We start from the raw sequence: 12311 nt of genomic DNA, 5'->3' as shown, positions 1-12311 counted from the left end.
TTCGCTTAGAAGGCTTTGTCGTTCGCATAGCCTTCACATTATGTGAATGACGTCTCATCAATATCAATGCAACCTCTCTGCTATACACGAGTTTTTCAGAGGAATGCGAGTCATCCTCAGAGCAAAACAATCTTGGTGCACCAACAGAAATATTGTTTCATTCACCAAATATACCTTTGACAGTTATAAATTCTTAAACTTATTTTGTTATACACATCTTCAGTATAAGCTTGCGTAAATGGTATTTTAACATAGTAATAGGTTTAATATTTGTGAATATACATATTAACATATGACAATATACATCCCTCAGATTCACTGTTGTTTCTTTTAAAAATTCGACTATATTTATGCCTTTTATCTGCCCTCTGCACCTGAAGCTTTATGCACGTCTTTGTAGCCTTCGCAGTGATTGAAAAGGGAAATTGTTACTTTGTTTCACCAAGCAAGAACTTAAGTATGAACTACACCAAAAGAGTTAAGTCAAATCTGTCTTGTAGTTACCAGGTTTAAGGTAGGCGATATACTTCGGTGATCCCCTCAGTGCCATGAAACATAAAAATTCACAACGTCACCAATTACACTTGTAGCCTTGAATGCCTTCCATACCGGTATTTCTACCCTTTCGCATTGACTTTATTGTACTGAGCACCCCTCTAGGCGATTTATACAAATGGTACTATAAAAAATGTACTTTTTCTATCGTATTTGTTCGTGCACATCCTGTGATGTTTGGTCATTTCTTCTGCTGACTGATATTTGCTGTCATAGAATAAGAAAATAGGTCGAAATGTCTGCAACAGCCCTTGAAGAAGAGGAAAGTTAACATCGGCATCAAAGTAGCACGATGTTCCGCTTTATTCAGAGCCGAGAGTCAGCACTTCTTCTTATCTAAACACGCCTCAGCGCTTACTTTTGTCAACAGGTGTTTTGGATTCAGAAAAGTGATCTGACGAAGCGTAGTTACTACACCCAATAGAAACGTCTCTCAGCAAAATACATCTCCGTGTCAGATTTGAAATATCGGATACAGTCGTGCCGAAGATATGTTCTGCTAGTTATCATATGTCGAGAGTGTGTTTTGTCCACCGTAATGTTTGACTACTTGTTTTGGTCCTTTCCTCTTACGCGATGGGCAATTAACGATCCATCCAAGCCTAGTCATTTTTTTTGGGGGGGGGGAGTAGCCTGAGGCAGTTGTGTGCAATAAGTAAGACCGACACACTCCTCTCGAAAACACACCAAGAAATTACTCGGCTTATTAGCACGCCAAATATAAATACTTAATATTGTGGCTTAGTGTATTTTTCAGAGATTTCTGAAAAGCAATTGTGTCTGTGGCGGTAATTGGACATTCCTTGTTTTCCCACCGAGCGCGTGAGATCGCTTCTGAGCGGACAGTATACTACAGCTAACCTAAAGAATACCTTCATAAAGATAACGTCATCAGATGTGTGCGACAGAATAAGCGCATGTGTAAATTTTCATCACTTCTGTTTTCCAGGACCGACTTCGATGTGAACATCTCACAGACTGATGGTATGATCATTACATCACTCGTAAATTCGTTAGACGGAGTGGTTACTTTATTTGAAATAGTTATACAGTTTATAACTATAAGACCTTGAGGGAAATCTGGTGCCACCGTCTATGGGAGTTGCCTAAGGGCTACCGCCCCGCCATTGAAATCAGGGCATATGTATCTACGAGGATTGTCTTGCTGGCGCTGTGAGAGGCTTCGCCTAAAAAGTAGATACGGTGACACATATAACACTCTCCCAAAGTAAATTCTTCAATACGGCGTACATTCACCCACATTATATCTTCCAATGAAGTTAACTCTCCTACAATGCATAACCTAGCAAAGAAAACGAAGAATTGACGACAAACTATACCTAAGTGAGCGCTAATCTTGTCGTTCTGTCCTGCAACTTTAGCAGACGCGATAATTTTAAGTTCATATAGTTTTACATGCAATACCGTATTCCTATAATTAAACAAAAGTTATTTTTGTACATTATTGAAGCTAAAATAGATTTTTACGTGCTCTTTTAGCTGAAAACGTTGTAGTGACTGACGGAGTGGTGCTTGTCAGGCGCGTCTTCAAGGTGTCATGGCTCTCTGAGAGCGTTGCTGATCAAAAAGTACAATATACCGGTGTTCCCATGCATACCACCGCGCAGGAGAGCCAGATTATTCTCTAGCTAATCTAGTGAGAAACTGTGCAACTAGCTTTTCACTTATGCTGTATATAAAGAACACTCCCGTGCTCCTCTCCAGGCTTTCCCGTGTCGCCAGCGTTCGTCGTGGCGCCACCAGGGTTCGCCTGGTGATGTCACCAGAAGGATACACTGTCGATCGCTTGAGCAAGAATCTACAACTTCCGGCTATTCTGCTGGCGTTAACATGCACTGCCTTCTCCTCCTCGTCGTGGTGCTCGCTCGTGCACACTTGCGAATCAGAAACTACGACCCACATCGCAAGTGCGAGATCACTCGCGTTCCAAGACGGACGTGCGTAGCAGTCCGATTACCTGCCCGAACAGAGTCAGACAGTGCTTCGCGATGACTATCTGTGTGCGGCGCTTGGATTTAAAATCACCGACTGAAAAAAATATACGACACGACACCGGCTTCCCGCATTCGCCGTTTTATTTAACAAGTGCTTCAGTCACCTCCCTGCAGCAAACGTTCTCCTCGGCATTTGTACTCGCCACGCATAGACTGTACGCGAAACTGCATTGATGAGGCCATTAGCGCAACTTAGACTAATAGACAGTGGGCCGAAACACCAGAACGACCAATCCAAATTGTCACCATAATCTCGGGAAGGCAGTGGCGGCAACTATTCATCTACAGCGCAGGTACTTGGGCGTGGCGTATCACCGTACGGATCTATTATATTGGCGATCCCTCTAGATGTGGGCGCCATACAGGGTTCATAGCGGCGCATTTCGCAAGAGCACTGGCTCACACGTCAGCAGCAGCGGGTAGCCTAGGAGCACCGAGTCGGGGTAACCGGAACGGACAGTGTTTAGAAAAGCACGTTGGCGAGTAATTACGTTACGTGACATTTAGATGACGTCAGAGACACCAGTTGACGAACGGAGAATCGCGAAGAATGTAACAAGCGAAAGCCGCGTTTCGGTCATCAAGCGCCTGTTGTTCCGCTATTATGGCACCATCCCGAAAAATGATCGCCGCTGCGTGTTGGTTGCAGAGTCGTACAGAGCTGCAACACTGCAAATAAATTTCGATCTCTGGGTGGTTTAGGGGCTCTTTAACTTTGCAGACTATTGTAGGAAAGATATCTCGGAAACGGTGCTAGTCTTTGTACTGATGCCCGATGCACAAGACTACTACTCTTGTTCTATTTAACGATATTATCTGCCTTAAAGTTACGATGAACGTAAACGATCTCCTTTGATAAACAACTCAAGGTTGCATATTTGCTGTGGGCAAATTAAGCCTCTCATGGAAGTTATCCTGTAAACGCAGGAACGCTCCATTTCCTACAAGCGACCTGTAAATAAATTGGTACTGAATTAAAAAAACACATGGTTCGAGGCCTAAAATAGAAAGAACAATGTTAACGAAGTAAAACTAGATTCTGAAATAGCTTTCTCATTATTAATTTACGGCATGTCAGCAACGTACAGAAGTTGCCTGCCCACGTTTCTGCATGAGAGGTTTTCCCCAGAGAAACCGTCGTATCCCTCAGCTACCTGTTTCACAAATATGCAAAAAAATCCACTATGAATGTTACCGCACAATGCCTGCCCGGACTGGCGTATCAGATATAATAAAAGGAGTAACTGAGTCAGGGCAACAAACATCGTAGTAGCTTATTTTCATATCATTGGCAAATATGTTCACTTGGTGGTTTTCGAATTATCAAGTTTACATATTTTTTTTGTAATGCATTCTAAAAGAGCTCCACATTCAGAATGCGTTCTTCTTTTCAAATCATTTTTTGTGCCCATATAACATATAAAGTCCGAATTACGAAACTGGGGCTAAAGGCACGTTTATATAATGGAAAGATTTATCCACGTTCAATATGCGTTAAAGCAGTTTACATTTCCTTCTACAAAATAATGTTCAAGCACATCAATGTTCTTTCAAGACAAAGTCATTTAATTGCCATGGCACGAGTACTTTATTATTCATAAGTGGCATGTAAACTTATCTATAGAACCTCGCATGAACACTGAACTCGCGTATAGTAACACCTTTGTGCTAATTGGTAAACGTTTCGAGATTGAATTTACCACGCTAGAAGAACGGGAGTTTCAGATTATTTTATGGACATGCTACCTCCGTTGCTGACGAGCAATGTGTGCGCCATTAAATTTGGGACTTCAAATAAATGTGAAAATAAACAAAATGAACGCATTCTGACTGCAGTAAGTAGAGCACAAATTTTCAATTCTGCATGTGTGCCCTATTAGCAGCCCATTTTCTTTATGCTTGAAACTAGGAGCTGCAATAAATTTACTATGACAAAGCAGAGGGCACGAAAGCTACTAAGGAAGGTTTCCGTGCGATTACTAGTGTACCTACCTCAAGCTGAAATAGCATATTTCAAATTTAAATGCTTCGCTTTCATGTACAAAAAAAGCAAAACAGTTATCCCAGTGTACTGCAATCGGAACACAAGAACTATACCGAGCCGCACATGTAAGTTCATACAATGAATAATGAATAGGAGCTTACGTAATGCAGCTATTGTCACTAAAGTGACTTTCGCAGCGCTTGCTAGTCTGTGTCACTGCTTTTTCGTGAAGCGCATTGCCCGGCATAATATTCTTTACAGCATGCACGGGTACTGCTTACCCCCAACAGCACATGCTGTAGAAATAATGTCAGCAGTGGCTCCATACATTATCTAACGGCACTAGTTACTGTTTGCTATCGAGCCGTTAAGAGGTACTCTCTTCGGTAAGTTAGTAAATAAAAGTATTTATTCATTGTACTTGCAGCCCTCTACACTAAAGACACATTCTGCACCGAAAACAAAACAGCGGCAATCGTGAACACTATTGCTCTGCCGGGTTTTTACTTGACTGCTAAGAAAATGACACTATATGCGTAAGTAAAGCTATTTCTATGTAAGCTCGTTTACTCTAAAAGGTTTCTGCACTTAAAAGATGCTGATTTCGTTGTTTGCCACCAATGCATGTCATGCCTGGCTTGGCGCATTTACCTGTGCTATGGCAGACACTCAAGGACATTCCTTTTAGAGATCCTGCAACTAAACGGATATGCAATAGTCTACAAATCTTATCATTTATTTTTGCTCTGCATGAATGTTTAAACATAACTTTGTCATTCACTCCTTTTGCTTGTGTGGTGAGTCGTGAAATGAAACTAAAAAGTAAAATATTTACTGAGTTGTGCACCTATTGTCCCAAGACAAGTAGAAATGTGTCTCCTGGACTTAAATTTGTCAGAGAAGGCACTTGAACATCGCGAAACGAAGACTCGCATAACATTGGGCTGCGGAATTGCACCTAATCTATCGTCATCATTGTGCACACAATTCACCGACATTGCGAATTTTTCGTCAGCCTGGTCCCAGGTAATAAAAAAAGAGCATTCATTTGTTCAGGCCCAAAGCCTTGACGCCGTAACAATGGCCAACCTCAGTGTTATGGGGTATGAGACGTATTTTATTACAGCCACCAAATGGACTTACGGAATTCAAATACAATCATTTCGTAACCTTCATCTTGCACTCATAAAGGGAGGATTCAATAATAAGCTTTGGAAAGAGAGAGAGAGCAAACTGTGTAGGCTCCAGAGGTGGGTTTCTGCATAGCGCGGGTGGTGCGTTCTCACTTACGAACACCCGGGGGCAGAGCAACCCTCCGGCATGGCATGTGTATAATGGGTACTGCCTTTATATTCAGGCGTGCCCTATTTCTATGGTATAATGGTTTTTTTTACAACACCAGGGAGAAATGCCTTTCTGTACAGTTGGATCGATCTTATGCTAAATAAGTAGACATGAATATGAATTTGTAGCTGCTACCAGAATATTGACTGTTCTTTTTCTAATGTCTTGAGGTGTGGGGAGGGGTATTACCTTCTGGTTCCCTGGATATGCTCCACAATGTCTCCGAAGGTGCGGGCCACCGTTTCTGTGCAACTGGTTTTTCATCTCTCTCGGCTGGGGCATACTGAGGGCTATAACATCGGCCTACAAATTTGCAGCAATGCCTTCATGTCCTGAGGCGCAATTTATCAAGTCTTTTTCTTCAATTGCACCCGCAGCTTTTAAGATGCAGGCTGCTTTCCTGCCTATGCTAGCATTGCGGAATCCCCTTTGTGTGTTCCGAGAATCCGTGAAAATTACTAGCGATAGCCCGGGCCTGTTCCCTCTGGTAACCACTAGAACGACGGCAGCTTGCTTGGCTCCAGACACGGTGCAGTTATTCAGCAATGCGCTGACAATATCTCTTAGTCGAGAGTCGTTCATCATCACTCCTGCGTCCCTCCAATTCACGTATGTACCTGTGTCCATGAAGGAGGTGTTCTTCCTGTTCTGGAACATCCACGTTATGGCTTCCGCCCTGGTTCTACGCCTGCCCAGGTGACAGAAACGATGCATGTGCCTAGGGTTGGAAGCAACCTTGAACGTGAACTTGATCTCTTCCGCTATCTCTATCGTGCGTTTGATCTCTCGTATACTGTCCTGGTGACCTAGTCTCTGGAGAAGGGCTGGTCTTGTCGTGGTACGCTGTAATCTTTTGAGGGGCGAGCTGTGCCACCCTGTGTCCATCATACGTATTTCTTATGCAGAGGTTTAGTAGTTTAGTGGCTGTAGTTATTGTTTGCAGACCCAACGCTACTGATACGCTTTCTTAAGCACTGACTCGACTTGTTCACTTTTCCTTTGGTTTATGTGCTGGTACTAGAGGCTGTAGATGGCTCTGCTCTCCACTGGTGCTCTTACCGGCTTTGGGGGGTCCTCTTCCTTGAATACCTTTCTTCTATTTGGGATACGCCTAATCGATCATGCTATTTGCGCCGGCAAAACTGGCAGCACCCTGACTTTGTGGGCCGCCCTCTGGTTAGATTGAATCCACAATCCCAGGCCCAAAAAAGAGCGCGCCTAATGGGACCAGCACTACTATTTCATGCCGAATGAGGTATCGATAGGACAAAGTTCGGTGTTAGCTGCATGTAAGTACCTGAAAAACCCGCGTCTTTGTCGGGAATGCGGTGAAGTACGTTCTTCAGACAACCATGGGAACTCCTTTTCATATACATGCGTAAGGGCCCTATTTATGAGAGACCCGGAGCACTACAGCGATATGCTGCCATCATTTCCATTGATGGCTACCTTCATAAAGTAAGTTCACGGGATTGAGCCTCTAGACCACAGCCTAAGATGAACTGTGGCAGCGGTACAACGGGAGGGCACTAAAAAGCAGTAGTTTTCCTATGACGTACGTAAACTTCCGACCATGATGAAGGTAACGCGACGAGAACGTCGCTAAATTGCGTTCATGCAGCCCAGACATCATCGAACTTCTATATGAGAAATATTTTGCATTTACGTTTTCTGTTTTTCTTTTGACCAGTGCTACCGAATCAGCCACTTATTTTGGCAGTATTCTAATACGCGCAGTGCAGTGTCCTGGTTAAAGGCATCGCGCTATAGTTTTGTCTCGGAGGACATTCAATTACAGGGTGATAATCACTAATTAACATACAAATAAGGTTCCTTTTTTCCAGCATACACAGAGTTCATGAGCCAGACGTCAAAGCTGGTGCGCCAGCGTTATAGGTGCTTATTACCGAGAAGGTAAGAAGCCTTGCGAAATATAGCCGTAGCCTCCGATGAACAGTATGTGTCTCCGTTACGTACACCTTACGAACCTGTCAACAAATTTATTTTCCCATTTTTGAGCCAAAATATTGCGTAATATAATCTGTTGGACTGCAGCGGTGCCAACGCGCTGTTTCTAGGTGCCATTTTATTTCCAAATGCTGTGAAATATAATATGGCACTTTCTTCTGGCTACACAGGCTTGGCTCCAACCACACCGGAAAGTTCAGTGAGGCCGATAAGCAAAAGCTGACGGAAGTTTTTCAGTATGTACCTAATTGTTTTCTAGTGTTTTACAAAGAATTTTTAAGCTTAGTTTTTTTTTCAGTCAATTCTTGAATTCTATGTCGCAAAAGTATCATTGCTCGAGGTAACAGCCTGAGGTTACTGCTTCAGAGGCCACACCACCTTGTCATGAATACCTTGGTTTGTACAAGTTGCTTCACATTGACATGTGCATAAAACAACGCTAAGGATGCGAACGAGAAAAACCTTATGTTTGTCAACTATGGTAGTTTCGTCTTAGTATTGAACGCCGTGCTATGAACAGTGTCAATAAATTCGATTCTAAGCTACTTGGCTCTAACGGCTAATGAACGCGCAGGAAAATGAACCAACGCTCGAAAGGCCAGACGGAAGGAGGTGCCGTTCCGTGCATTTTTACTGAAGTTGGCCTTACAAAACGTGATGTAAACCAAAAGGAAATGGTCCACAGATGTGCGTCTTCATAGAACTGAGTGGCCAAACGAGATGTAGATTCTGACAAATGCAGGAATGTTTCACTGACCTATTTCTGGCGAAACTTTAGTGGAGGAGATTGCTGAGATAGCGCACTACAACCTTTAGCCTCAGTAACTTGAATAACGTATTCTTTCCTCTGTTGTGTTTATTGAGTTCAGCAGAAAAAGGTGCAGAAAATTCTAAAGGTTACCTTATTCCATATTGCAGCAAACTGGCTGTTAAAGGAGCCATAATAACAGACAGAAGGCCACAGGTTAAATGGCTCGCAGTGGCATTGCACCAGGTCCTTATAAAGGCAGAGCCTGTGAGAGTGGCGGGCAACATCGGTCTTGCAGAATACACGAACCCAACGCAGCATTATCTAGATCACTCGTGTACACATGCTAGGCGTGGGTGACATATGAGGGGGACATGATGGGTGCGTTGTTTTTAATAAGTAATATGTTTTACACAGTGGGCTCGAAGTATGTTGTTCTCCAGTTGCGCAAGGTTCCTTTGGGCATATAATTCTAGCCACTTTGACATCTTGACAAAGAAGTACCCTAAATGTGAAGAAATGCGCGCGTGTGTTGCCTATGCCAATTTCGGATGATAGATGCGCAAAGAGTGGGTTTCGACGAGCGACATTCTAGGGTGACTAGAAGAAGCGTTGTAAAATTTGTGATGAAGCCAAAGTCTCGTAATGTTACGTCAGTGTTCCAAGTCGGAAATGTTATCTACAAATGGTAGCTGCGATGCACTGCTGTAGTATGAGGAATAAATGGAAAGAAATGTGGCTACACGGTTTCACGTACATTGCAGTGCTTTAAGAAGGGCGAATATAGGAGGGTCTAAAATGCTTCTTCCTCTTCTAAGTCAGGCCATCCAGCTGGAAAATATGCCATCGGTGTTAGAGAGTGTTGGGCCAGTGTGTGCACCATGAAACGAAGTTCGTAGTAAAGAATCATACACCGGGTGCGAGAATTCATTGGCGCGACTAAGAAGCACGGTCAGTGCGTGAGACTCTCGCAGCTAGTTCGCACTCTCTGTCTGCACTGTGGCAACATGTGAAATACAAAAACATACCGACATGAAAATCTCAGTGGTAAAACGTAATGCAGTGCAGCGTAAAGCTGCCTGCAAATAATGACGTTTGACGCAATAGACTTTGACGCTATCTTTTGAGTGATAGCTACGGTTTGTTAAACGAGTGATGGGGGCATGCACAAGTGAAATGGTCTAACACTATATTTTGGCGAAATATATTTGCAGAAGATGCCCTAACAAATCCACTGAAAATGCACAAATTATAAAGGAGCAAAAATAAGGAAAAGGAGAGAAAGGACAGCAAAAGACGCAATAAGCTTCGATGTATTCTGTGCGTTGTAAAATCATTAATAAAGCCGGGCAGGCCAATTCTCAAAAATAACATGGTTCTTGTCGTATCTCAACATTTAGGATAACTTTTGTTGAGAGGTGTAAAATTCTCGCTTAGGGGTCCAGTAAAGGTCTCCCGAATCATGGGAAAATTCACATCCCTCTGCATTCCGGGAGCTGAATACCAACAACGTCATGCCCAACAGAGTCACGGCGACTTAATTTTTTTGTTATATCGACTCAATATAGGGCACGAATATGGTACCCGTTGTTGCCTCTTGACTGGCCGTGAATCTCCCATCTGGTGAGACATGGCGAAAGGCTAACCATGATCCACTTCCTGGAATGTCCGGACGCCGAAGCAGAAAGGAAGAACGCCGTTTCCTCTTTCTTACCAAAAAATTATTCGTCTTGAAATGGCATTGTTGCTTCGCCCAAACTCGTTTTTTAACAAAAACAATATTCACTTTCCTAAATGATGTAGTTTACAACTGATCAGCCAAGTGTATTCGTAAGCCACCATCCAAGTCAAGGCTGCAGCTGCGGTAGTGGCTTTTTTGTAGAACACGAGTTTCGAAGGTCTAGGTTTTAAGGGGACTGATGAGGCCGTCGTGCTACTTGCACCGACATATTTTAGTATATCATGTCATCGTAACATATATTTGATATTAATAGCGCCCATCACTAATCATTTACACCCAGTTAAATTATTGTGTATGCTCCATAATTTGCAGCGGCAGATTTTTACACCTTTTAACATCAACAACATACGTCTGCTATTAAAAAAGAGACATTATTCATTCTAAACTCATCATGATTTGGTTCGCGTACTTTGGGCATTCTTGGCCCTTGCTCCACGAGGACCACATATTGACAATTCAGTAATGTGCTAATAATATACTTATTAGCTTTGTTCCTCAATAGTTAAAATGCGGATGACTTCTTATCAGATAGGACCAAATTCAACAAATATGCACCCGAAAACATAAGAATAATTTTCCCAAAATCAGTTGTAATCTAGCGAAGGAGTACGTAAGGATGTACTGAATGCGTTGTGTAATTTCTATGATGCGAGTCTGAGTGAAACCTCGAAAACCTCACTCACTTTTATGAGACAAAACATGATTAGTCCCAGATTATAATTCAATCACGCAAAGAAGGCGCATTATGAAACAAAAAAAGGACAGCAGAGCGAAATGAACAGGCCTGGAACGTGACCAGTGAAAGCTCTTGGTTTTGTGCGAGTTATGTCTTTTGGAGGTGCGTGGAGTGTGTATTATCCCAAGACGGCAGGCAGTAGGAATAATCACTGTGTATACAAGGGGCCCCAGGTAAATTTAGACAATGTTTAGAAACATGCGAATGCCACGTAGTTGGACAGTAAGAAGGTAATATATTTTGCCGAAGCTTCGAGACACTCGGTTTATGTTTTTCTTTCTGTAGAAATACACAATTAGGCCTAATTATTTACACAACCTCTTAAATATTATATTCGCATGAAAAACCTAAGTGAGAAAATTATAGAGCAACATGAAGAAATCACGATTCAGCTTTCGGTTGCTCAATACGTGCTCCACAAAAGTGCATTTGGAGCGTGAACGAAGCCCGCAAATAGACGCAAAGTGCCCAGAGCTGCCAGTCGCGCGGAAATTTGTCGTCCATTTGGGAAATTCTTTCACGCTAGGAAAAATACTTTTTGTAACACCTATTGAGCAACAGAACGCTCTATCGGGAGTTTTTCATGTCACTCTATAATTTTCTCGTTGATAGATTGAATCTCATTATAATATTACTGAAGTCGAATAAATAATTAGGAATAATTGTCTAATTAGACAGAATGAAAACAAATAAGCCGTGTATCTGCAAGTGTCGGCAAACACACTTACCTTGGTTGTGTCCAGCTACGTCGCATTCGCATATTTTTAAACTTTAGCTATAGTTTGCTGTAACACCCCGTATACGCGTAATACAAAGAATTATTGGTTGTAAAAATAAGCGTTTTATGATACTGATATCAATACAAAGAAAATTTCATGAATGAGAGTCATGGAGTGCCTGTGGAACTTAAGTATCGCTTTTGAAACAACGTTTATACATTTTTTTGGCGTAGATCTGTATTTATGTGATTGTCAAATGACATTAAACATTAATGGTATGAATAATGTTGGTGAATAACTAAATACAATAACTGTTTTATTTGACAGAATAATGGATTACATGTTTGTGATACACATTACACATTATAAATTAACAATAGCAAGAACACTGTTGACACTGTTTTGCAGCATTACATTATTTCTGTTATACTTGCAATAATATATGTGCAACTCATTAATAAATATTCAGCATAACAATGACCCAAATATTGATCCCCATGG

General features: G+C 42.1%; 1 protein-coding gene across 1 annotated transcript in view; it reads left to right on the top strand.

Annotated features, from left to right (window-relative positions):
• LOC142564369 (uncharacterized) overlaps window positions 1-9964 on the top strand; it is a 31296-nt gene extending 21332 nt beyond the window's left edge. The window contains exons 5-8 of the mRNA XM_075675353.1: window positions 1505-1539; window positions 4982-5090; window positions 8037-8102; window positions 9829-9964. Coding sequence (XP_075531468.1) covers window positions 1505-1539; window positions 4982-5090; window positions 8037-8102; window positions 9829-9883 — 265 coding nt within the window. The 3' untranslated portion in view covers window positions 9884-9964. The remainder of the gene's footprint in view (window positions 1-1504; window positions 1540-4981; window positions 5091-8036; window positions 8103-9828) is intronic.
• The last annotated feature ends 2347 nt before the right edge of the window (window positions 9965-12311 follow it).

This window comes from Dermacentor variabilis, chromosome 11 (genome assembly GCF_050947875.1).
Source record: "Dermacentor variabilis isolate Ectoservices chromosome 11, ASM5094787v1, whole genome shotgun sequence".
Classification (NCBI taxonomy): Eukaryota; Metazoa; Arthropoda; class Arachnida; order Ixodida; family Ixodidae; genus Dermacentor; species Dermacentor variabilis.
Note: the sequence above shows the minus strand (reverse complement) of the source record. Positions and strands in the feature narration are given on the sequence as shown.